The sequence below is a fragment of the Polyodon spathula genome, chromosome 26 (assembly GCF_017654505.1).
Source record: "Polyodon spathula isolate WHYD16114869_AA chromosome 26, ASM1765450v1, whole genome shotgun sequence".
Taxonomy (NCBI): Eukaryota; Metazoa; Chordata; class Actinopteri; order Acipenseriformes; family Polyodontidae; genus Polyodon; species Polyodon spathula.
Window position 1 is genome coordinate 4,211,780 of NC_054559.1, and position 26,290 is coordinate 4,238,069.

The 26,290-nt window shown below is 39.8% G+C and overlaps 1 protein-coding gene across 7 annotated transcripts in view; it reads right to left on the bottom strand.

Annotated features, from left to right (window-relative positions):
* Positions 1–26,290, bottom strand: part of si:ch73-103b11.2 (myosin phosphatase Rho-interacting protein) — a 253,084-nt gene that overhangs the window by 58,404 nt on the left and 168,390 nt on the right. For 6 of the 7 annotated variants that reach the window (XM_041229193.1, XM_041229192.1, XM_041229189.1 and 3 more), the window contains exon 6: positions 11,955–12,165. In XM_041229193.1, coding sequence (XP_041085127.1) covers positions 11,955–12,165 — 211 coding nt within the window. Of the gene's footprint in view, positions 1–11,954; positions 12,166–20,411; positions 20,514–26,290 lie in introns of those variants that run through there. The other variant, XM_041229194.1, reaches the window with a different exon arrangement.

Consider the following 26,290-nt stretch of genomic DNA (forward strand, 5'->3'; position numbering starts at 1 on the left):
AGAACATTGTTTAACAAGAGAATTCATTTCAACACATTTCATACCTGATTTTACTATGGTGATATGGGCTAAGTTTGTCTGCCTATCTACACAGGTAAAAGTATCCACTATTCATTTCTAGTCATGTTCTCCAGTTACTGAACCTGAATCCTCTCGAGACTCGCTGGAATAAATACAAATGAAGTTACAGTGCTGTACAAAGCATAAGATACGGTGGCCTTTCCCAGTATCACCACTCTCCAACTAACTGGACTAACGAAGCGAACCCACGAATGCGAGTGATGTGACCTTGCAAGGTTTCTCTTTCAGGGAACCAGGGTTATATCCGTAACCTAACATTCCCTTTCAATTGAAAGGCGACCAACAACAATACTTTTTGGAAAGTATATCAAAGCCTTCGCGAGGGAGCGTGAGCGGAGACAGCAGACGAGGGATGTCTCGCTACCGCCAAACTAATGTTTATGGTGAGAATTAAGTTAGAACCTTGTAGAACCTGATGAATGTACGCAGAGTAGCCCAGCTAGCCGCAGTACAAATATCAGTCAATGAAGCTCTTCTAAAGATGGTCCATGATGTAACCACTCCCAGGTGGAGGTAGACCGGTAATCCAGTGGGACAGTCACTGCTTCGAGAGGGCTTGATCAAGGGTCCTATCACCAAGAAAGACGAAGAGTTGGTCAGACTGACGCAGCGCTCTCGTCCTATCCACCTCTCAATGCCTGAACCGGGCAGACAGAATTCAATTGCCGATCCTCCTCTGAAGAAAAAAGAGGGGGATGGAAAGCCTCTAATTCCACCGATTGCTTTAAGTGGAAAGCCGTAACCACCTTAGGGAGGACAGTAGGGTTTGTGCGTAACAATACTCTATTTCCATCATCCCAAATATGCATACAGGTACTGTGCACTGACAGAGCCTGTAGCTCACTAACCTGCTCAGCGGAGCAAAATGGCTGTCATCATAGAGATATTTCAACTCTATCGAATGTATAGGCTCAAATTGGGCCTTGGTGAGAGCCTCAATACCACATCTAGACCCTACTCAGGGAGGACGTCCTTTCTTGGAGAACATAACCGGCGAGCGCCCTTCAAAAACCGTGTCACCAGGAAATGAGCACCTGGGGACACAGAATCAATGGGGACATGGCATGTAGATATGGCTGCTAGGTACACTTTCAGCGTAGAGGGGGATCTACCCTCCTCTAGCAGGTCTTGCAGAAACTGTAAAATGATTACTATAGAGCAATAGATGGGGTCATGACCTCTGGTCATACACCAATTTTGAATATACCTCCTCTTATAGGTTGACAGATTGTCTCTGGCCTTCCCGAAACGTTACCAAATGTGCTGTACCACCTGAGGGTGGAGTCGCCATTCTGACGTGTGAGGACCCTCCCTCAAGAGGAGGTCCATTGCCTAAATCACCACTCCAGGGAGATCAATAGGTTGGAGGGATAATCGGTTCTTTTTCGCCCAGATCCATAGCCACTCATAAGACACAAAACCAATGCGACGATCTCTCCAGATTCGTCAGCAAAGACCGGCGACATCATGCAGCTGTGCTTTTACCAGGTGAGTCACTCAGGGACCCCACAGAGAACATCTTAAACTAGCATTATATGTGTGACATTAAATTTAAAACAATTTACACTTCCAACACCTTAAACATACTGTGTTGCTGCTGCTTTGAAACTGAGTGTGTGATCAGTCGACTACCAGCTTCAGAGGTCGACTGTGCCTTTTCTGGTACAGTCCATGTATAACAACAACCAAGAATTAAAGTCTTCAGAATGAAATTTGGGACCAATAAATTCTGAGAAGTTAGACTATTAACATTTGTCACTGAATTTATTACATTTCTTTAAGTATTTCTAAAGAACTATGACTGCGTTTTCGACACTGAAGACTAAGTACAAATACAGACATGTCAGCCTGGTGCATTCTTCCTGGAGACAACGTGGTCACCGTTGATGAACCTTGACAAGCAATTTCCCTGCCGTTACCCCGTGTTCTGACAGCTGACCATTCTGACATGTGGAAACTGACAGCTAAGTATTCACACAGACACCAGCCAGACGCCAACGTCCATTTGACTGTCTTTCAACATTCTTTCAACTCAAGCACAGTGATTTCTTTTGACTTTGAGCAGGTTCTTTGACTATAATTGTTGTTTCTGTCAGGATCCTAAGAGAGCTAATGTTTACCACCCTGTTTAGATTATATTCTAATAATCCCTAATACAGATAATAACTTCTGTTATATTTACTGAAAAGGCTTGCTGGGTGAAACGTTTTTTAATTATTTTTAAGAATTACAGACTCTGCAATACTAGAAAACTTCCACTCCATCTACCACCTTCACCACGCTATACCGCATAGCAAAACCTTAGACTCCATCTACCAGCTTCATCATGCTATACTGCACAGCAAAACCTTCCACTCCATCTACCAGCTTTACCATGCTTTACTGCATAGCAAAACCTTCTACTCCATCCATCAGCTTCACCATGCTATACTGCATAGCAAAACCTTCTACTCCATCTATCAGCTTCACCATGCTATACAGCATAGCAAAACCTTCTACTCCATCTACCAGCTTCACCATGCTATACTGTATAGCAAAACCTTCCACTCCATCTACCAGCTTCACCATGCTATACCGCATAGCAAAACCTTCCACTCCATCTACCAGCTTCACCATGCTATACTGCATAGCAAAACCTTCCACTCCATCTACCAGCTTCACCATGCTATACCACATATCAAAAACTTCCACTCGACCAGTTCCTAGTAGCCAAATGATCACAAAACGCTGAGACTGGCTGGTTGCTGACAACAATGAGTCTATTACAACACAGGGCATTTCTCTTCTGGTATGCCTGTTCTAATTCTACCCCACGCATTTGTTATTTGGATGCTACCTCTTTGTGACTGGCATGTAACACTTTACATTGACATTTAATTTTAATTTGCCATGTTTCTGCCCAATTCTGCATGCGGTGTAAATCGTTTTGGATTCCTGGGAGGCTGTAAATGTGTCTCCTACTCCTCCAAGCTAGTCATCTGCAGATTTTTCAGGCTTCCAAATTATCCCCAGATCTAAGTCTTGAATAAAAAACGGGTCCAAGCACATAACTCCATGCAAGTACCTCACCTGAACCTTACACTCTAGGTGCTGTATGCTCTAATGGGATAAGAATATTTTGCTTGGAGAGTTCCTTTAATTAAAATAATTGGACTAATGTAGTCAAAATTACATTTAAAAAGCAGTCAAAATAATAACATTTGTACAAAATATTGGCAAGTTTGAACCAGTTGCCCTCTGTGAATCCCCTTCTACTGTTAATTTAGAGCACAGTTCTTCAGATCCTTCGAACTGGTATTCTAACAGTGTTTACTGTAATCTAATTGTGATCATCTGTGGGGCCTCACAGCTCCAGCTGTCGTTTATCCTGGCTTTAGCACTCCAAAGTGAGAAGCGTGCTCTGTTTAATTTCTGCAGAGCGTCTGTTCCATTCAATCCCATCTCATTAGTCCTGCTGTTTGACGGACATGTCTTGCCTCTTTGAAGGAATCCCCTTCTACATAATCATCAGTACAGCGTTCAGAGTTAACTTGCTGACAGGACTTACTACAAGAAACACATTATGTTACCATTGCTTTGCCCCATGTTGTGTGTATCGCAGCATTATATTTTTTCAGCATAATCAGGATTGTTTTGATATTTTTAATCACACATAGGTAAATCGATTATGGAATTACTTTTTACTCTGACTCAAGAACGTTCACTAGGAGAAAGAGAACATTGCAGTGTATCCAGTTCATGCTCCCTCCTGCAACAATGCTGGTGCACTGATTGAAATGAGTGAACAGAAACCAGCGTTGTTGTAGTCCTTGGAAGAGAAATTCTCTTTCTTCTGATGATGAGAAACGTTTTCCACAGTTGATATATTACCCATGATGTCAAGAGAGAGTCAGAAATATGTTTGAAAATATAAAGCTGTTTTACAGACAACGCGGGACATAGCAAAGGTAATGCATTTCTTGTAAACACTGTAGGAGTGTTCTGTAACACTGCTTATTATTGTACAGTACAACATACACAATCCTCTAACAAGAACTAGGGCTCACTATTACATTCTGAACAGGGTGTTGTTTTTATTGATTAGTAATTACTCAGAATCTTAGTTTGCTTTTTAAATATTTTAGTATCTTAGGCTGAGTAACTATTCATCAAATACATTCAAAAGATTAAGAAACAATTTAGCCCCAAGATATTTACCTCCAAGAAATATGATTCTGCAATGGTGACTGTCAAGGCACCTCATTTCAGCTAGAGGTTATTCTGACAGATTTTGCTCATGTTCAGTTCTGCAATAGACACATGCAACAATCCTCAAATAGCCTTGCACACAAACAAGTTCTTGTGTTTTATCTTTAAGCCAATTCAATTACATCCACAGTGACAAACCTTGGCCCAGCGTTCAACACAAAGCCTGCCACGAAGTTCAAAACAACAACAGAAGTCCTGTCTTCATTGGAGCCTGTGGGCCCTTTTCAGAAAGCTTTATTAAAAAATATATATTTTAACATGATTTCATGAAAGCTATTGGATAAAAAACTACTGGTTTAAATATTTCAGTACTAAATACTCTTAGAAAAGTTTTCCACAGTAAACTCAAGCATAGTGAAAGCATGGAAAAGCTTAGGTAAGGATTGTAAAGCCCAGAGACAAATGTTAAAGCATTTTAAAAATGATGGTAAATGTATAACAGAAAGGAAAGCATGGGAAAACTACACATTTACCATGGTAAATGTTTACTAGGGTAACTACTAACTATATTAATATGTAATATAATTATATGGGAAAAAGTCATACAAAGACTATAGATTAGGTTCTCCAAGACTGGGGGCTGTAAACAGGTCTGCTGTGTTGAGTGGGATTCCATTTTCACCTCTTTTCAGGTCTTTAACTTTAAAAAAGGCAAACACTCAGTAATACACTCAGAACTTTGAGGACGTACACAAGTGTTACACTTAATGCCTTCTTCAGCGTAATGCAATTAAATTGAAGGCATTTGTCTAAACATTTGTCTAAGCACATCCGACTTGCTTCTATATTTAATAGCTAATGGAAAAGCAAGACTAATGACAAGAGGTGCTGTACTCCTTGGCAGAGTTTTAGCATTCTGTGTCAGCAGTGTAAAGGTTTCTGGTTAGTATCACGTCTTATAATACAATTGCAACCCTGACACCTACTTTTAGTAGAAATAAAAAGAAAGTTCAATTGTACTGCATGATAACCTTTCTTCAATGTAATATGTCTAGGGGTTCCTCTTGCGTTCTACCTGTCATGACACAGAATGTAACAGTACGTCTAGAACTGACTGGGGTTTGAAATAACCAAGTACATAAACATTTTGCTTGTAAACAAATGTGTCAGAAACTTGTAATTCAAAAGGCTTGAAAGTGTCAAGTCAAACTTCCAACAAGTGCAATTTATTGGATAGGAGTTGAAGCTTAATAGAGTCAACTCCATAGTTTATTCAATAGAGTCAATTCCATGGTTCACTCAATAGAGTCAATTCCAAGGTATCTTATAAACAAGCATGTCAGAAACATAGTTGTCAATTCAAACTTAGAGCATATATAAAGAGCCGTCGATAACCATGACACACACACACACACACACACACACACACACACACACACACACACACACACACACACACAATATGTACAGGCTAGTCTAGAATAAGTGATGCAAATGTTTTGATAAGTGTATCACAAACTGTACAGACAGACAGCTCCTTACAGCCCCAGAATCCGACACTTTCAAGAACTTTAATAATTACTAGAGATCAGGGTTGACGCCAGCGCTGTTGAGTGTAACGGGCTGTTACGCTGATACCTGAAAAAATGACGCTGTAATCAGGCCGCTACGCTGTGTTTTCAGTTTGTGTAACGGCCAAAAAATAACAAGAATCCTGTGAAACATTGTTTATTATTCCTTTGTGAGAATTGGTTTGCTTAAAATACTCTTCAATGGGTTGGTTGTGACAGCATGTTCTTTGGTTTGGTGCGTGTAATGCATGCGACACAGAGACGAGATTGAACTTTACTGAACTTGTTGACAGATGAGACTAGATCCTAGTGCGTCCCTGATACACAGCTCTGTAACAGGCAACACCATTGCAGATCTTTATTATTATACCATAACTTCGTTCCCTCTAAGACCTTCATTTAGTTAGCCACTGTGGCTAAAGTAACTTAACATTTTTTAGTCACACTGGAAAAACTTTAGCCACTTAACAATACTATAAACATACTAAATTCTGAACAGGTTTGCAGAGATATTCATGAAATGTCTTCATCTAGACAATGTGGGGAAGCTATAAAAAAGGCCAACAAGATGCTCAGATAAATTGTGAAAAGTGTTGAATTTAAATCAAGGGAAGTAATGTTACAACTGTATAATGCATTAGTGAGACCTCATCTTGAATATTGTGTTCAGTTCTGGTCACCTCGCTATAAAAAAGATATTGCTGCTCCAGAAAGAGTGCAAAGAAGAGTGACCAGAATTATTCCGGGCTTAAAAGGCATGTCAAATTCAGACAGGCTAAAAGAATTGAATCTGTTCGGTCTTGAACAAAGAAGACTACGCGGCGACCTAATTCAAGCATTCAAAATACTAAAAGGTATTGACAATGTCGACCCAAGGGACTTTTTCGACCTGAAAAAAGAAAGAAGGACCAGGGGTCACAAATGGAGATTAGACAGAGGGGCATTCAGAACAGAAAATAGGAAGCACTTTTTTACACAGAGAATTGTGAGGGTCTGGAATCAACTCCCCAGTAATGTTGTTGAAGCTGACACCCTGGGATCCTTCAAGAAGCTGCTTGATGAGATTCTGGGATCAATAAGCCAAATGGCCTCCTCTCATTTGTAACCTATCTTATGTTCTTATGTTCTAATCCTTTACATTATTTTCACTGTGACGTGGTTTTCTTTCCACTACAGAACAGTAAAGGAAAACTTTGCCAGTAGACTGTGCTATTAGTGTATGTTAATATTAATGCCTCCCTGACCAGCCACAGCTCTAGTTACACACGATTGTACTGATGAGATTAATAATATTAGTAGGATTGTATAGCCACTACTGTGTTTAAAAAAAAAAAAAAAAAAACATGTTTTTTTTTTTTACTATGTTCTTTCACCTGTGACTACTGACAGTAAAATATTGCACAGATTCTGACATTAAAACTCAATAAATCATAGCGAGACAAATCCTTCTTTTTAAAATAATAAATGTGTTCATTATTTTATTAAATTATTCCTCCTTCGAATCCACTTTGTTACTATTTCCAAAATATATTTAAACACATTTTAAAAAGAGATAGCAAACAATGGGGGAAAAACAAAACAAAACAAAAAAAACATTAGCTGTGATCTTGAAGCCGAGTGTTTCTGGCTTGCCGTCTGTGAAAATGTTCTTTTTTGACCAGAGGGTAGGTTTGAAACCATGACTGCTTCAACTCTATGACTAGTATCAGGGTCATATTGCATGGATGACTGGTATTCCTTGGACTGCATTTTTCAGTACATGACTCTGGTAATTGGTCTCTACAATTTGTTTTGTAACATTTTTTTCCCCGTTTGGATGCCATGTGGGGTTTTTTGTTTTTGTTTGTTTGTTTTTTACAAGTAGTGCCGTCCGTTGATTGTTCAAAGCCTTTGCCACTGTGGCGAACTTTGGAAAATAGTTGAGCCACAAGGGAAAATGTTTTGCTTGTGGAGACATAGCGAGCGGCAAGTGGGAATGTAGCATAACAAGCTGGTTTAAATAAATAAATTGTTCAGATGAAGAACAGTAATGTGTATTCCAAACAGTTACGAAATATTCAATCTTTTTTATTTCAGGGTATTTAGAAAAAAATCAAAAGTTCCACAATTTTACAATATTGTATGACTTCAATTTCCCATAGACATATTTTCATATAGTATGTGGGTTTAATATAATATGTGGGACACAGTACATGTTCAGTTTTACTTGTGATAAGTGGAAAAAACATTTATGATGTATATTCCTTAATTATGGAACAATAGTGACAAACAAGTTTTCCATTTATTCTTGCAAGCACATGTGTGATCAAGTGTAAGTTATGTCTTTTAATGGTGCAAAAACCATATATATATATATATATGATCACAGTAAAATATTACATATATATAGGAACTATATATATATAGGAACAACAACAACAAAAGCAAAACTCCACATGATCACAGTAAAGTATTAGAATATTTAAAATGTGAGATGGTGCACATTATTAATATAGCTTTTTTTTTTTTTTAGTAATCAACAAGTAACCTATCTTATTTTAACTACTAATAATATAATACAACTCACATGCAGAAAGGACTACTATGCAGCAGGTTATGACTGAAAAAAAGTTTAGAAAACCTCATATTTATGCTATTTTTGAAAGAAGAATAAAACAGAACTAATTATATCCACATAATCGTAGGCGATTTTAATGTTTTGAAAGGTAAAAACTGTTTTCTCAGTCAGACAGAAATGACAACACAATGGCAAAAATCTAGTTTCCCCTCAACGGAATGGTGTACATGCTGGGTGTACGTCACCCCATGACGCAGCCTCTGAATCTACCTACTTACAACCATAGATATAGAATATTATCCTGACAACTACTTCCACAAAGCATAAGCATGTGCATGACTTGTCCTGGCTCATCTGCAGGGGGTTGTGAGAATCTCTGTTTCTTTCCCCGCCCGGCCCTGCCCCCCAACACGCTGTGCAAAATTCTTAGTGAGAAGGAGAATGTAGGCTTTACGTGTGACCAAGTGTAAGTTATGTCTTTTAATGGTGCAAAAACCATATATATATATATATATATATATATCCTAATCCTCTGTGAGGATGTAAAGACAGACAGACCTCCTTATAGCCCCAGAATCTGATATTCTCAAGAACGTATGCTAAACAGTGTTAATGCCAAATTCCCTCACAATCAGAAAAGTGGTTTTCCAGATACAGTTGTATGCAAAAGTTTGGGCAGCCATGGAAAAAATGTATGTTGCAATTAATTTTTCAGTGAACAGAAGTTGACCTGACCTCTACATGGTACAAAGTTAAACATGACACCTTTCTGCAAATTTTAATACAGGATTACTATTTATTTGCATTTATTACAGATTCAAAATAATAAACAAAAGTGAACATGGCGCGTGCAAAAGTTGGGCACCCTGTCACTTAGTACTTGGTAACACCTCCTTTGGCAGATATAACTGCTTCCAAACGTTTCCTGTAGCCAGCTAAGAGTCTTTCTATTCTTGCCTTTGGAATTTTTTCCCCACTCTTCCTTGCAGAACTCTTCCAGCTCAGAAAGAATCTTAGGTCGCCTTGCATGCACTGCATGTTTGAGATCTTCCCACAGATTTTCAATAATATTCAAGTCTGGGGACAGTGATGGCCATTCCAAAACCTTTCTCCTTCTTTCTTGTAAATATCTCATGGTTGATTTTGAGGTATGTTTTGCATCATTGTCTTGCTGAAATAACGAACCTCTTTTCAGCTTCAGTGTCCTGACTGACTTTAGGACATTATCTTCTAGGATTTGTTGATATTTAGTTGAATCCATTCTTCCTTCCACCAGCACAATATTTCCGGTTCAACTGGCTGCCACACAACCCCAAAGCATAATAGAGCTTAACAGTTGGCAAGGTGTTCTTTTCTTGAAATGCTTCACCCTTTTTTCTCCAAACATACCTTTTTTGGTTGTGGCCAAACAGTTCAATTTTCATTTCATCAGTCCAAAGCACATTGTTCCAAAAGGTTTTCTTTTGCATACTTTAGACGCTGACTTTTGTGATGAGGTTGTAGAAAAGACAACTCTCCCAAGCAGATCCTTGTTGTGTAAGGTACGTTGTACTGTGGAAACCTGTGAACAACTACTCTAGTGTCAGTTAAACTGTTCTGAGGGTCCTTTGCAATGACCTGTGGATTCTGTTGTGCAGATCTGACCAGTTTTCAGGCAAGTCTACGTGATATTTTTCTTGGTCTTCCAGATCTTGCCTTGACTTTAACCGTTCCACTTAACTTCCATTTCTTGACAATGTTTCTGACAGTTGAAATTGCTAGCTGGTAGATAATTGCTAAATTGATAGCCTTCTCCTGTTTTTCAAGTCCTCAGACATCTGCTTAGAGGAGTACATGGTTGTTGAAACCAGACAGAGCAACCATCACAGTCTGACAGATTAGAAGGTATGAAGTTACTTCAGAGTAATAGTTCAACACTGGAATTGACTTCACCTGATTAACTGAAGCCCTAACAAGTGAATCAACCTTTCTGGGCCTTAGTAATCATATTTTTAAGAAATTAACAATGGGCCAAAAGGGTGCCCAAACTTTTGTATGCGCCATGTTCACTTTTGTTTATTATTTTGAATCTGTAATAAATGCAAATAAACAGTAATCCTGTATTAAAATTTGCAGAAAGGTGAAATGTTTAACTTTGTACCATGTAGAAGTCAGGTCAACTTCTGTTCACTGAAAGATTCATTGAAACATCCATTTTTTCTAGGGGTGCCCAAACTTTGGCATACAACTGTACATAGAAAAATGTAAAGTGTGATATATATGCAAGTAAGCCTGTATCAGTACGTGGTACACATTTTTACACATACAGCATGCCTTCTCATATTATTGGGGCAGGTACACTCACATTAGCAGCTTTTTTATGTTTGCTTTTAAATTAAACCTCTTGGGTGGTTTAAAAGTCATTATCAAGTATGTGAGTGACATACATCCCACATCACAGCTTAAAATACAAAATCAAAGCTATTAGTCTCACCACCTCCATATGTAAAAATATGTGACGCTGACAGCCGGGTTCCATACTCTAATAATCTCAACAACAGAAAAACCACAAACAACCAAATCTGAAACAAAATGTATCTCTAGATACAAACATGTCTGTGTGACACACGTATGATATCAAAACAGATAGACATCTCCTTACATTTCCAGATACTCTCAATAAGCTACAGAAAGTCCCAACCAGGTTTCATCACAGCTGGACCTTCACAAATGCACCCATGACTATTAAACACTCAATAGGGCTGTTCAGAAATACCAACAGAAACTTCAATTCTTCTAGAGGTCTTTATTATCATTGAATTGAAGTTTATTTTATCATTTCTGTCTTCTCAAATGCACTTGTACCTGCTAACAAGGGATCTACAGTCTGTGGTCTTGAAAGTTCATTTTCAACCTCTATGTTGGGCCAATAAAAAAAATTACATTCTTTGTACTATTTCAAGACATTTCTCTACTGTTCAACATCTGCACAATTAAGAATATACACAACACCATGCTTTTGATTTTATTACATTTTTTATATTAGTTTTAACTTCGAAAAGAAAAATCACTTCACCCGGTGCTGGATTGCACAGTCATATTTACATTGATTTTAGGCAGAGGAGACTTAAAAATCATGCCAAATTTCAGAATAGCCAGGTTCCGGATTGTAGAGGGGATCACAGCATTCATTTCAACAGGGAATGTAGAGACGAGCACACCACTAATTTCAACAGGGATTGTAGAGGGGATCACACCATTCATTTCAATGGGGATTGTAAAGGGGATCACAGCATTCACTTCAATGGTGATTGCAGAGGGGATCACGGCATTTACTTCAATGGTGATTGTAAAGGGGATCACAGCATTCACTTCAATAGGGCTTGTAGAGGGGATCACACCATTCATTTCAATAGGGATTTGGTCAGGACCCACAAATAATGCCGAATTATACAGAATGCTGGTATATAGAGGGACTGGATTAGAGAGGTTTTACTGTATATGTAAATTGGAGATAATATGAATCAGCCAGCTGGGGATAGCTCCATGTTAGGGAGGGAGGTCCCTGTTGTGCTTACCTTCTTTGGGGGTTCCAGTGGGGGCTCCCTGAGGGCCGCCGGGCTGGCTTAGCTGATACAGGCAGGATGCACTCCGGCTGCAGGGGATGGTGCTTCTCCCCCTCAGCTCCTCCTGCCACAGTGTGGCCTTGCTGGTCGGTACCTGGTCCACTGCGTGGATGTCGGGGACACTGCTACTGCTGGTCACTGCCACCTTCGCAGGGCCTGGCTCCTGGGAGCAAAGAGAAGTGATCAGTGCCTGGCACAGGCTGAAGGAGAGGGACTGCGCACCCCTCCACTGCAGTCTGCAACATACACATAAACAAGAAACTTGTATTGCCAACAGATCAGCTGCATCCCAGGAATCAGTGTGCGAGTGTGTACGCGCAAGTGTGTGAGCATGTGTGTGGTGCAGTCCTTATCTGATCACTGCAGTAATTCCATACACAAGGCTCTTAATCACCAAGCTCACTAGGCCCATTTATCTTGGATTTGCCAATTATAGGTAAGCAGGGAAATTCATAATATGGGCTTTGAATAAAACTGAAGAATCAGTGCTGCCTGGATATGGGTATTTTAGCCATGTTGCTTGATAATTTATCAGCTAAAAATCGTATTTAATAAATGAGAGTAAGAACCCAGTCACTGACCAACTCATCATGGCAATTGCTAGGTTGCAATTAATTGTAATTCCCCCACCCCCACCCACAAAAAATAATATATATATATATATATATATATATATATGAAACCAATCCCAAGGTATTAGGCATGATATTTAACACTGAGGAAGTGTGGTACCTACCCCACACCCTTATAAAAATGACTATGTTAATTTTCTAAAAAGAAAGCAAAAACACTAGATTTTCAACTTTTAACAATTTTTCTTGAATGTATCCTTCAACATGTGAAAAACAGTCCTAATACTAATATTACTAATTGTGGTATAGCCCTCGGTCAAGGCTGTTCTGCACCCTTGCAATATTAGACCGAGACAGGCTGTTCTGCACCCTTGCAATATTAGACCCAGACAGACTGGTCTGTGCCCTTGCAATATTAGACCCAGACAGGCTGGTCTGTGCCCTTGCAATATTAGACCCAGACAGGCTGGTCTGCACCCTTGCAATATTAGACCCAGACAGGCTGGTCTGCACCCTTGCAATATTAGACCCAGACAGGCTGGTCTGCACCCTTGCAATATTAGACCAGACAGGCTGGTCTGCACCCTTGCAATATTAGACCCATACAGGCTGGTCTGCACCCTTGCAATATTAGACCCAGACAGGCTGGTCTGTGCCCTTGCAATATTAGACCCATACAGGCTGGTCTGCGCCCTTGCAATATTAGACCCAGACAGGCTGGTCTGCACCCTTGCAATATTAGACGCAGACAGGCTGTTCTACACCCTTGCAATATTAGACCGAGACAGGCTGGTCTGCACCCTTGCAATATTAGACCCAGACATGCTGTTCTGCACCTTTGCAATATTAGACCGAGACAGGCTGTTCTGCACCTTTGCAATATTAGACCCAGACAGGCTGTTCTGCACCCTTGCAATATTAGACCCAGACAGGCTGGTCTGCACCCTTGCAATATTAGACCAGACAGGCTGGTCTGCGCCCTTGCAATATTAGACCCAGACAGGCTGGTCTGCACCCTTGCAATATTAGACGCAGACACTGCACCCTTGCAATATTAGACGTAGAAAGAGTGCAAAGAAGAGCGACCAGAATTATTCCGGGCTTAAAAGGCATGTCATATGCAGACAGGCTAAAAGAATTGAATCTGTTCAGTCTTGAACAAAGAAGACTACGTGGCGACCTAATTCAAGCATTCAAAATTCTAAAAGGTATTGACAGTGTCGACCCAAGGGACTTTTTCAGCCTGAAAAAAGAAACAAGGACCAGGGGTCACAAATGGAGTTTAGAAAAAGGGGCATTCAGAACAGAAAATAGGAGACACTTTTTTACAAAGAGAATTGTGAGGGTCTGGAATCAACTCCCCAGTAATGTTGTTGAAGCTGATACCCTGGGATCCTTCAAGAAGCTGCTTGATGAGATTTTGGGATCAATAAGCTACAAACAACCAAACGAGCAAGATGGGCCGAATGGCCTCCTCTCGTTTGTAAACTTTCTTATGTTCTTATGTTCTACACCCTTGCAATATTAGACCGAGACAGGCTGGTCTGCACCCTTGCAATATTAGACCCAGACCCAGAAACTTCAGTTAAGCGCTCTTTGCGCACTTTTATTTTTCAACAAAACACAACTCTTCAAAATAAACAGCACCCAAGCTTAGGCTATCCCAGCACTGGCATGCCCTTTCTCTCTCTCTCTCTCTCTCTCTCTCTCTCTCTCTCTCTCGCCAGGGGTTGTTTGCCTATAAATCAATCACCAATTGGCCACATTCCACACTTCTCCACAATCAAACAATGAAACAATCATAACCATGTGACAGTGCAAACGTTCCTTGGTGTTCCTCAACCGCGCACACACACATCCATGTGCAGAACCTCTGCACTGTCACACTGATTAATACATGGTTCATTTTTATGTAAACTGAATACATTATTTGGTTTTTTTTCTGTGAAGTAAAACAAAACAATATAAGAATAAAGTTTTATACATATTGGCTTGTAAATGTGATGTTTGCAATGGATGTTTCCCTACAATAACACCGCTCAGCACCTTTACATTTTAAACTTTTAAACTTCGTTCATTCTCACCATGCTCCAGACTCTCAGGCTCAGCTCATCAGCTGAGAGGGGCAAGCAGGCTTGCTTGTTGGGTGTCACTCACAGTCAACACAAACACAAGATGCGCTTTGATCTTTATGACCTAGATGCGCTTTGATCTACATGCAGTTCATTTAGTTTTAAGAATGTGTTGAGGCATATGAGTGCTTAGTTTGCCTTTGACATTTTATGAATGTGAATAAAATGTGGAGTGGATAAAATCTGAAATAAAATCCAGGTTTTTACAGTAGCGAAAGTGATGTCTCAGAGTCAATGGGACCCTTTGTGCCGTTTGTTTATCCAATACTGTACTGTTATCTCAGACCAACAGCTTTCAGACTCCATATGAAAGTGATGATATTGCACTTCATCTACAGTATGGAATTGTTACCCTTACAGGTGGATCAGTTTACACAACATTGTGTGCTACAGCTGCTATTGCACTATGCCCTTGCAGTTCGATACCAGTTTTCTTTTGTATAGTATTACAGCTATATCCAAATAAATAAAAAAAACATTATATCTTTTAATCAAAGAAACTACAAAACAATATTACAAAAGTCTACTGAAAGCCATAATAGTAGTACAGTATTTCATGTTAGATTTCAAAATGTCAAATTTTTCTTTTTTTTTTTTTCAGTGTTTTCTTAAGTATAGTAGTCTCTGGTTAAGAGAACACCCCTCAGAAAGCAAGTGAAGTGTTCTTATAGCAGAAGTTTTCTCTAAGACAGAGTTAGTCACCAGTAAATAAATAAATATGTACTACGTGTGCATCAACAAATGGAATGAACTGAACAAGTAAAAGAAAAGCAATAAACAAGTGTATGTTAATAAACTATAATAATAAAGTAACAAAGTAACGTTAATAAACTGTCAAACTAAATTAACACAGCACCCCTACACACGTTAAAGAACACAGCAGCAATATACAAGACATGCACATTATTTAACAGAACGGTGAAGCAACTCATCAGAATGGGAAACATCAAATTGTTCGGCGACTTGTGTCTGATTTAGCTCAAACAATTTCCACCTTTTTGTTGCAAGAGAAACATCAGTGACACTCTCGTAATGACAAGTGGCTTTTGAAAAGACTGAATAAGCCATTTTGATTTAAGTTTGGTGATGATGAGATATCAAGTTGCAAAACAGTACGGTATCCGTTGTGAAAAAATCGCTATTGGAGCCAAGGTGTTCTTTTAAGTGAAGTTTGTTCCTTTAGCCGGACCATTTACAATGGGAAAAATTTGTTTCACCACAAGGGTGTTCCCTTACGCAAAGTGTTCTCTTAGGAGGTGTTTATATACACAGAGACTACTGTATATGGGTATATGGAAAACTACAAAGCGGTATGAAATTCAATATGTTAACGTAACATTATTCAGCAGGTTTCATTCAACTTTATGAAGCAAAATGAGTTAATGCTACAGGGTGTACATTTTTGCCATAACTGTAGAAACCCTGTGACTGCAGTCCAGATGCACAAGTGCTGGGGCATCAGGTGATAGAAACACAAGAGCTCAAAAGCATGAAGCACGAAAATGAAAAGAAAAAGAGTAAATTGCCAAAGGAGGTGCATAATTTTCAGCTTCGCAAAATACCAAATAGATGAAGTAAGAAAATGAAGACGTCCAGTGTGCAAATCCAAGAAAAAAGCCAGCAGGTTTGCATTTTAAACTGCCCTGAGCCAAGGCCAACACTTCAGTTGAGTATTTCAGCATGCAAAGGAAAGCCATATCTTTGGACGACAAACACAATGATTTAAGGCTTCTTTAAGCCAATTAGGCTACATTCAACAGGGTTTCCATGGTGATCAATGTGTTTGTTGCTGCAGCTGACAGACAAAGAGTGATTAACCAATGGCATAACTGCTGAGGAAAGTTCTAGAACACAGACAGCAAGGGACTAATTGGAAAGAGTTCTTGGAATCTGACATACATTATTGGTGTGTATGAGCCTTTGGTATTGTCTCCAATATCCACCAGAAACCTTGAGGGATTTGGAGTTTTAGCCTGATAACAATGATCCCTTTAACCAATAGTCATTTTGCTTATTAACAGAAGTGTAATAATTTTTTTTTTCAAGAATATTATCAAATTGAAACTGACTTAACTCAATGTCTATGTGAAGAAGTAAATCTATTTGTTTCAAAGTCAAAACTGTACCTGTTTTAGTCAACCTGTAACAAATAAAACCAGAAAATGCACATCACTTCTGCACTGCTTCTTTCAAAACCACAATCAAACAATTCCTCAAAGCACAACAAGATATCATAAGTAATTAAACTGGAGTCTTTGAGGCTTTTCAGAACAACAGTGCCCTGTAAGTTCCCCCTGACCATGTGAGCTCTGTTACTACATGAAAGAGCAAGGTGTGTTATGCATGAAAGAGTTAATACAGAGCAAGGTACATTATACATGAAAGAGTTAATACAGACCAATGTGTGTTATACATGAAAGAATTAACTAGAGGGTTGCGGTGAGCCAGAGCCTAACCTGGCAGACATAGGGGCGCAAGGCGGGACTACACCCTGAACGGGATACCAGTCCATCACAGGGCAACTAAGGGACAATTTAGAGAGTCCAGTCCACCTAGCCAGCATGTCTTTGGACTGTGGGAGGAAAACGGAGTACCAAAAGAAAACCCACGTGAATACGGGGAGAACATGCAAACTCCACAAGGACAGACCCCTGAGGCCAGAATCGAACCCAGGAGCTTGGAGCTGTGAATGAGAATGAGATTTGGCCCATCTATTATCATCCGTTTCCTAGTAGCCCATTCCACAATCACCAATCTCTGTGTAAGAATTGTCCCTTCCATCTTCTCTGTCTATCTCCACTTCCAGCTGTATCCTTTGGTCCTGGTTTCTGTGCTGCACATAATGTACTGGTTTGGATTAAACTTGTCAACTTAAGAATTTTAAAGACTTCAAGTGCCCTACCCCCAACTCTTCTTTCAGCATATCCTCACAGCTTGTTGCCTTAAGCCCTGTGATTAGTCTGGTTGCTCTTGATTGGACTGTCTCCAGTGTCACAGGGTCTGACCACTTTATTAGGACCTGTACATAATATAGGTCGCTGTTTGCCCTGATCGCAGCCTTGACACAACATGGCAAAGACTCAGTGTAATCAGAAAGAGATTGTTGAAATTCATCCCAAAATAAAGTAGTTACTTTCCATTACATTTTAAACAAGTACTACGGCTAATCATATGATATTCAGAAAGACCTGCAACAGTGCAATGCAAGCTAAACCTGTCACATGAACGCGTCAGTGGAGGGAGCAAGTGGGCTACATAGCTGGGTCTTCAAAGAATAGTTCAAACTGCAGCCTGACCAAATACAAAAATAATAAGAAAAATAAAATTTGCCTGAGTAACTATTTGTAACTGCAATTGTAACTAACTACAATTTTGCTGAAATAACTTGTAACTGTAACAGGCTACTGTTTAATCCCCAACACTGCTATTGCTTAACTGCTAGCTTCTGCCTGTGGCTGGGAATCAAACACATCGTCAAATTTCCAGACCTTAAACTTCATGGCAACTTTTGCCTGGTGATGAGACAAAGTATTGCTTTCAAGCAGCAGGAAAAACAAAAACACAGGAAGCCTATTAATTCTTATTGAGCAGCCACCAAGACAGCTGTAGGAAAGACTGGCAGCAAGCACTAACCAGGGAGCCAGCAGATACAGCAACACAGCAACAAGCACTGACCAATGAGCCAGCAGATACAGCAACACAGCAGCAAGCACTGACCAATGAGCCAGCAGATACAGCAACACAGCAACAAGCACTGACCAATGAGCCAGCAGATACAGCAACACAGCAACAAGCACTGACCAATGAGCCAGCAGATACAGCAACACAGCAACAAGCACTGACCAATGAGCCAGCAGATACAGCAACACAGCAACAAGCACTGACCAATGAGCCAGCAGATACAGCAACACAGCAACAAGCACTGACCAATGAGCCAGCAGATACAGCAACACAGCAACAAGCACTGACCAATGAGCCAGCAGATACAGCAACACAGCAGCAAGCACTGACCAGGGAGCCATCAGACACAACACAACAACAAAGCAACAGACAATGACCAGGGAGCCAGCAGACACAACACAACAACAAGCACCGACCAAGAAGCCAGCAGACACAACACAACAACAAGCACTGACCAGGAAGCCAGCAGATACAGCACAAAGTTTTCAAAGAAACGCATTCATTTTAAAACATGACATCTGGTACTACAGTAGAACTATCTACCAAACATTACTGAACAACGACGCTGAACTACCAACCAAACATTACTGAACAATGATCCTGAACTATCTACTAAACATTACTGAGCAACCCTGAACTACCAACCAAACATTACTGAACAACGATGCTGAACTACCAACCAAACATTACTGAGCAACCCTGAACTACCAACCAAACATTACTGAACAACGATGCTGAACTACCAACCAAACATTACTGAGCGACCCTGAACTACCAACCAAACATTACTGAACAACGATGCTGAACTACCAACCAAACATTACTGAGCAACGATCCTGAACTACCAACCAAACATTACTGAACAATGATGCTGAACTACCAACCACACACTACTGAGCGACCCTGAACTACCAACCAAACATTACTGAGCGACCTTGAACTACCAACCAAACATTACTGAACAACGATCCTGAACTACCAACCAAACATTACTGAACGACGATCCTGAACTATCTGCTAAACATTACTTAACAACAATAACATGTGTGCACAAGGAACAGCAAGTAACAAGTTCACTTTTAAAAAGAAGACAGCAAACCCACAAAGAGGCCCAGTGCCCCTCCCCTACCTTTTATTCTAGAGTTTGAATAGCTCTCTGTGAAGGATGAACACACTTGTTCTTTTTACTGTACATCAGCATTTAGAAACAACCTCCCAATTCTAAAATGACGTTGTTTCTCAGAGTGAGGAGTGAAGTTCTGTCACACTTTATAATGGTGGAAAATGAGTCAAATGCATTTCACTCTCAAAGGATCATTTAAGGTTTTCTTTTTAACTAGAGAATTCTTCATGTTTCTCAACTTTCAATAAATCATGTTATCTTTTAGAGATCTTAACAAGAAAAGTGTTTGTTTACTTGAGCTTTTCTCTGTAATATTTGAATGAATGTTTTTGAAGTCAATTTTAAGATCCCTTAAGTCACTTACAGGTAATCTCTTTGTTTCTTAGTGGTACAGACAGACATATACTGTCAGTATATCAAACATTAGTGAAATGTGAGGAAATTGTGATTACCCAAGGCACTGACCTTCCCTTTATACAGAAAGACAGACATTTATTTAATTAAAAAGGTGTGTGAAAATATGAAAATAAAGCTTCAAATAATATATTGAGACGTTAATTAAACATCTTAAATAAAAATAAAAACTTTCAAAGTTGTAGTAAATACTGATGATGGCACCGCGTGTTCCTCGATAACAATGCAACTCCCTCGTTCAAATAACGCCTTTATTGATTCAGTTGCATTATTACGATCAAAACACCAAAGCTTTAAATAAATAACCTTACACTACAAATGACCTTTAGAGAGAACATGTGAACCTTTAAACATTAAATCTTTAGACAATGTCTCTTTTTACCAATAAATCTTAAGAAACACAGTGATACTGCATTTTTCTGCATTCATTTACCCCAAAACCCAACTGAAAGCATAAAAAAAAGGCTTTTACTTATTTCCAACTTACAATACGTCCATTCATGTCCTCAGAAGTGTGCACCCACCTGCCAATATAAATTATGATGAGCAGGCTACTAAAATAATGAGTCAAGCAGAGCCCACATCTCCACCCTGGTTTACAAACAGGTTAGGGTAGACTTTCAAGGGCGTCACTGCCGCAGGGCCTGCAATCCCTTTATTATACCAGTGATACGGTAGGCTTATCTTTACATTAGCTTTGCTGTAGAAGAAAGAAGGTACACAGAACAAAATACTGGTACACTCTGTTCTAAAAGTATATGCCATTGTATTATATTTTAAAGTAGGTGAAATCTGCACAGTATAAGTAACTGAGTCAAGTGGAAAAAATGTTAAAACCTTTATCAGTGAAATTCAATAGCATGAGCTGAATGTTTTGAAGTCAGAAATATTAGTACAGTAACATGAAATTCTTTATAAAATAAACAAGAAATCATGTAGGTTAAGCATTGGGAAAAGCTTAAAGTAGTTACTCAAATTAAGCTGTAATGTTAACTGATATGTTCAGTCCTCTAACCTTTTAATGAGGTTTGCAATCATTGTGATTTTTATTCTCTTATTTTTCACAAGTCTGAGCTGTTCTTCAGTTCTATTTACTTGCCACAGACGCATATAATTAGGCTTGCTACTTTTCGATATTAATCAGTAAAGCTTGTTAAATGTCTAATTCCCCAAAAAACTACTCTGACTGAAATAAATGCATATATGATAAACGTCAGTAAAACCACTCACTAATTTTTATTTTTTTACCAAAAATAATCATTTAGAAATCCTCTCTAGTTTGTGTAGTTTTTATACTTGCTGTCTGTCCTGTCTATGTTCCACTCTGAATGGCTGGGGGGTGCTGTCAGTCATCTCAGTGGTCTGTTAGTACTGTATTTTTACTCTGTTCTGACAGATCTCATTGACTGAAGCAGTGCTAGAATGCTCTCATTTGCTTAAATGACTGTCAATCATCAAGACCTGCACCAGCTGTGCACTTTCATTCTCCTGTCATTCAAAGCGCCTACTTTGAAATTAGCAGGTTAAGGTGTAGAGAAGCTTTTGATTTAGGTATACAGTGACAGCTACTAGTTTGATTTGAAAATGGGGCGTAAGACAAAAACACTTAATGAATATTGTGCAGAATACCCTGGCCGATGGCTGAAGTCTCCGCGGCAGGACAAAGCGGGCCCATCTGTTCACCTTCCAGTGAGTCCAGCTGAGCCGAACCAGGACAGGGGTGGAGCTCAGGCTCCGAATAATAAGTGCAAGTTAGTTCTGTTCCACTATCTAATGTTTTCTTCTGCACATAATATTTTTACTTGTAAATTTATGCTATAAAAGTCTGTGTAATACACTTTTATATGCTGCGTTTTCTACGGTTTACTTGAGACATTTTTTAAATTTTCAATTAGAATGGTGGTAACCATGGTTTTGTTGATATGATCAAGGGGTTTCGCTAAATGGGATGTTTTCAATGGCATTTTTTAAAGCATAAATTGATTTCACCCATTCTCTGCTTGAATTGTAAAATAAAGAAAACGTAAATTCTTTCTAAAATAAATGTCGATAATAATCGTCGATTTGACAAAAAAAAATTAAAATGGAATAGTAGCAAGTGTACATACAATGGTACTGCATGTATACTATACAAAGAAAATTTGTGAAAATGATTGCAAAACAAAGCACTAATGCAGACATTTACAAAACAGCATTCTAAAAACAGTTGTTACCGTGCTTTCTCAGTCCATGGACATAAGAAGATAAGAACATAAGAAAGTTTACAAACGAGAGGAGGCCATTCGGCCCATCTTGCTCGTTTGGTTGTTAGTAGCTTATTGATCCCAGAATCTCATCAAGCAGCTTCTTGAAGGATCCCAGGGTGTCCGCTTCAACAACATTACTGGGGAGTTGATTCCAGACCCTCACAATTCTCTGTGTAAAAAAGTGCCTCCTATTTTCTGTTCTGAATGCCCCTTGGTCTAATCTTCATTTGTGACCCCTGGTCCTTGTTTCTTTTTTCAGGCTGAAAAAGTCCCTTGGGTCAACACTCTCAATACCTTTTAGAATTCTGAATGCTTGAATGAGGTCGCCACGTAGTCTTCTTTGTTCAAGACTGAACAGATTCAATTCTTTTAGCCTGTCTGCATATGACATGCCTTTTAAGCCCGGAATAATTTTGGTCGCTCTTCTTTGCACTCTTTCTAGAGCAGCAATATCTTTTTTATAGCGAGGTGACCAGAACTGAACACAATATTCCTCAAGATCCTGTTGCTGTCTCACTTCTTCCAGCTTCATTTCTAGCATACTTACTAGTTTATGCAAATCCTGGATCGCGCGGCACTTTAGACACACTTGGTTTAGCTCCGCTGGGTTTTCTCGGATTTCCCACATCAAGCAGGTGTTACAGATTACTGGCTTGAAGAACCATGTTGAGGGTTTTTTTTTTTGAAGTTTAGTTTCTTCTGCAGCTGTCAGCCTGCTTTCAAACTGCTTCTAAACTGCTCTGTACTTTTCCACGCCTGTACTTCTCCCACTCATTGTCGCTTCCACTCGCTGTCGCTGGGAAGACTGCCTCGTTTAACTGAGTTGTTCTGCTGTGCTGTTGGCTCCTCCCCTCGCCCGTGTCTCAGAACGGCGCTAAATTTGAATCAGCTGCTCCGAGTTTCAGCTTGTTTGTTATCAGAAAAACACACGCGGCTGTTTGACTTTGAGCTGCTGCTGTGTTTCCCCAATGTCTTGTGTTTTCTGATTAAAGCAATTAAAGATGCAATTTCTCCTTACTGCTTCTAAACTGCTCTGTACTTCTCCCACTCGCTGTCGCTTCCACTCGCTGTCGCTGACAGTTTTATTTGCACAAAACCACAAAATTAAGCACACAAAGACACAATGGCTTTGGAGGTAAGCTAAACAAATCTTGTTTTAGCTTTTTTTTTTTTTTTTTTTTTTTTTTTTTTTTTTTTTTAACTGTACGGTAATTATTTTACCACAAAAATGGTTTAATAGGTTGTAGGTTGTAAAAGTGCCCCCCCCCCAGTCCAGCCCCTTTTTTTGAGACTTCAATTTTAGGAAAACACCTTTTTTGTGTTTAAAATACTTGTTTCAAAATTTATTTTTTACACAGGTTTAGTTTCGAAATTACCCGTTTTGCAACATTATATTCCATTAATAATTTTACACTGTTGTTTTTCATTTTTAATTAAACTGCTAGAAACTATTCTGTTTTAAAAAAATTTTAAGTAATAATTAAAATAAAGTTATACATCCCACATCAGATCTGTATTAATCTATTTTATTTTAGCTTATCAAGTACCCAAACAAGTTCAAGAACGTACCTTCTTTGCTTTACTGAACATTTCTTTCCAATACTTAGACAATAGCTCCAGCTGCATTGGCTTTTATAATTTTTTGTGGCATTAATTCAAATTTAAAAGAAAGGTATTAAACAGTGCCGTTTACATCAATTAAAAAAGAAAAAAAAACAAAACAAACTAAACAGTGTGCCATCTAATAACAGGTAAACAAAACATCTTAGGGTTGCATACGGTGCAGTACAATAACATTACATTTCCAGCTGTACAAATACATTCATTTTGTTTTGTTAATCAGAACCATAACTACAGTATACACATACAAATATAGCACTGCGTTGCACTGACATGTAGAACATGTTACAGTGTATATCAGTCATTCAAAGTACGGTACTCCAGTCAAACAAAATGTTTCCACATGTCCACAAACACTTTCCTCATCTTATCAGCTCGTTTTTCTTTCGCTATATTTAAGTTTGTCTTTGTTTCATCTCCAGTTATGTCCTGTTTTTTCAGCACTGCGACTACCATGTATTCGGCAAATTCAACAACGTGCAATTTCAAATCTGTTGTGTAGCATTTTCGTTTTTTGTCCGACTGTCCTTTATTCAGTCTCAAAAACAGACACCTGTACTATTAGCAACGAACAGAAGAATCATAGAGATGGACAGCTACTGTGTTAACAGTGAAGCGGTATAGCTGTGATGTGTTCATATTCCTGAAGATTGATAACTTTAACCACTATTTTCCTTTCTCCACGTACACGTGTCTGCGCCAAGAGGAGGTAGTCAAGAGTGTGAAAGCTTACATCTAATATCCAAAATGACTACGGGTACTGAGAGTAACAAATTAAAACTTTTAATTAGAACAGGGGATTTGTGTTTCTACCTAGCAACATGACCTGAAAAAATAAAATTGGGTTGTTGACAGTTAAGTTTGTGTGAACCACAATGACGTTTGGTTACCTACCATAACCCTGGCCCCTGAAAGAGAAGACGACGACTACTACATTAGGTAAGGGATATTCCTGCCCTTCTGGTAGATAGTACTGAGTTCTCTATACCAGAAAGTATGCCGCTAAGCCCAGCCAGCCACAGTATAAATATCGGACGTCGAGATGTAGCCAACCCTTAGTGGAGTGTCTGGCTACCCTACCAAGTGGGGGCAAGCCAGCACCATTATACGCAGTTGAAACTGTGTCCACAATCCAGTGCGACAAACGCTGCTTAGACAGGCTATCCTTGGGTTCATGTCCCGTGACAAACGAAGAGCTGGTCAGATGGACACAGAGCTCTTGTCCTATGCACATAGCATCTCAATGCCTGCACTGGGCAGAGGAAATTCCCAATCTCTCATCCTTTGTTGAAGTGAAATAAGGTGGATGGAAGGACTCCGATTCCACAGACTGATTAATTTGGAAGGCTGTAATCACCTTGGGTAGGAAAGCAGGGTTGGTGCGCAGACACACCCTGCTGCCATCCTCCCAAATACGCATTCAGGAGCTGTGCACAGACAGCACCTGCAGCTCACTGACACGCTTAGCGGAGGTGATAGCCAAGAGGAAGGCTGTCTTCATAGACAAGTACTTCAGCTCTATGGAGTGTATGGGCTCAAACAGGGCCTTCATGAGAGCCTCCAATATAATATTTAGGCTCCATTCGGGGAGAACAGCCCTCCTAGGAGGGCGTAATCACCAAGCGCCTTTAAGAAAACGAGTAGCCAAAAAATGTGCACCCAGAGACAGTGAATCTACAGGGGGCATGGCAAGCAGAGATAGCCGCTAAATACACCTTCAAGGTGGAAGGTGACCTTCCAGCATCAAGCAGATCTGAAACTGCAAGATGACTAACACAGAGCAAGATATGGAGTTATGGCTTCTGGCCAGACACGAAACCTGAAAATACTTCCACTTACAGGTATACAAAGACCTAGTGGAGTCTGCCCTAGAGCTCTGCAGAGTACCCACAGCCACATCTGATAGCCCTAGGGCTAGCCAGCAGACCCTTTCAGGGGCCAGACCCATAGCCAGAACCTGCCCTGTTCTAGGTGCCAAAAAGAGCCTTTTGCCTGACTGAGGAGATCCAAGTGAAGTGGAATCTCCCAGGGCTGGCCATGCAAAAGCTGGCACAGGGTCGAAAACCATACTCTCCTGGGGGCCACTAGGAGAACTGACGCTTCCTCTAAGCAGACTTTTTTGAGAAAAGTAGGGAGCAGCGGTATAGGCGGGAAAGTGTACAAAAATGCTTTGGGCCACTCGTGGGATGCTCTCAGCTTCTACGCATTTATGTGCAGGGATGTCCAGCGATCCAACTAGGGACCGCGAACTCCTATACCTGCCCAGACTGCTCCACTTGGGTGTGTCTGTCATCACCAATTAACAGTTCACAGGGCGGAGCTATGGCCCCTGATAGTGTTTATTGACAGAGTTAGTAAACATATACACATGGAGAGAGGGGTTCCGCCTCTTCAAGGCCCAACATTTACTTGATGGATAGACACGATAAACAGGAGGGGGGCCACCGTCTTTGAGGTGACCCGACATACGAGAGGGGCACCGTCTCTGAGGTTACCTGAC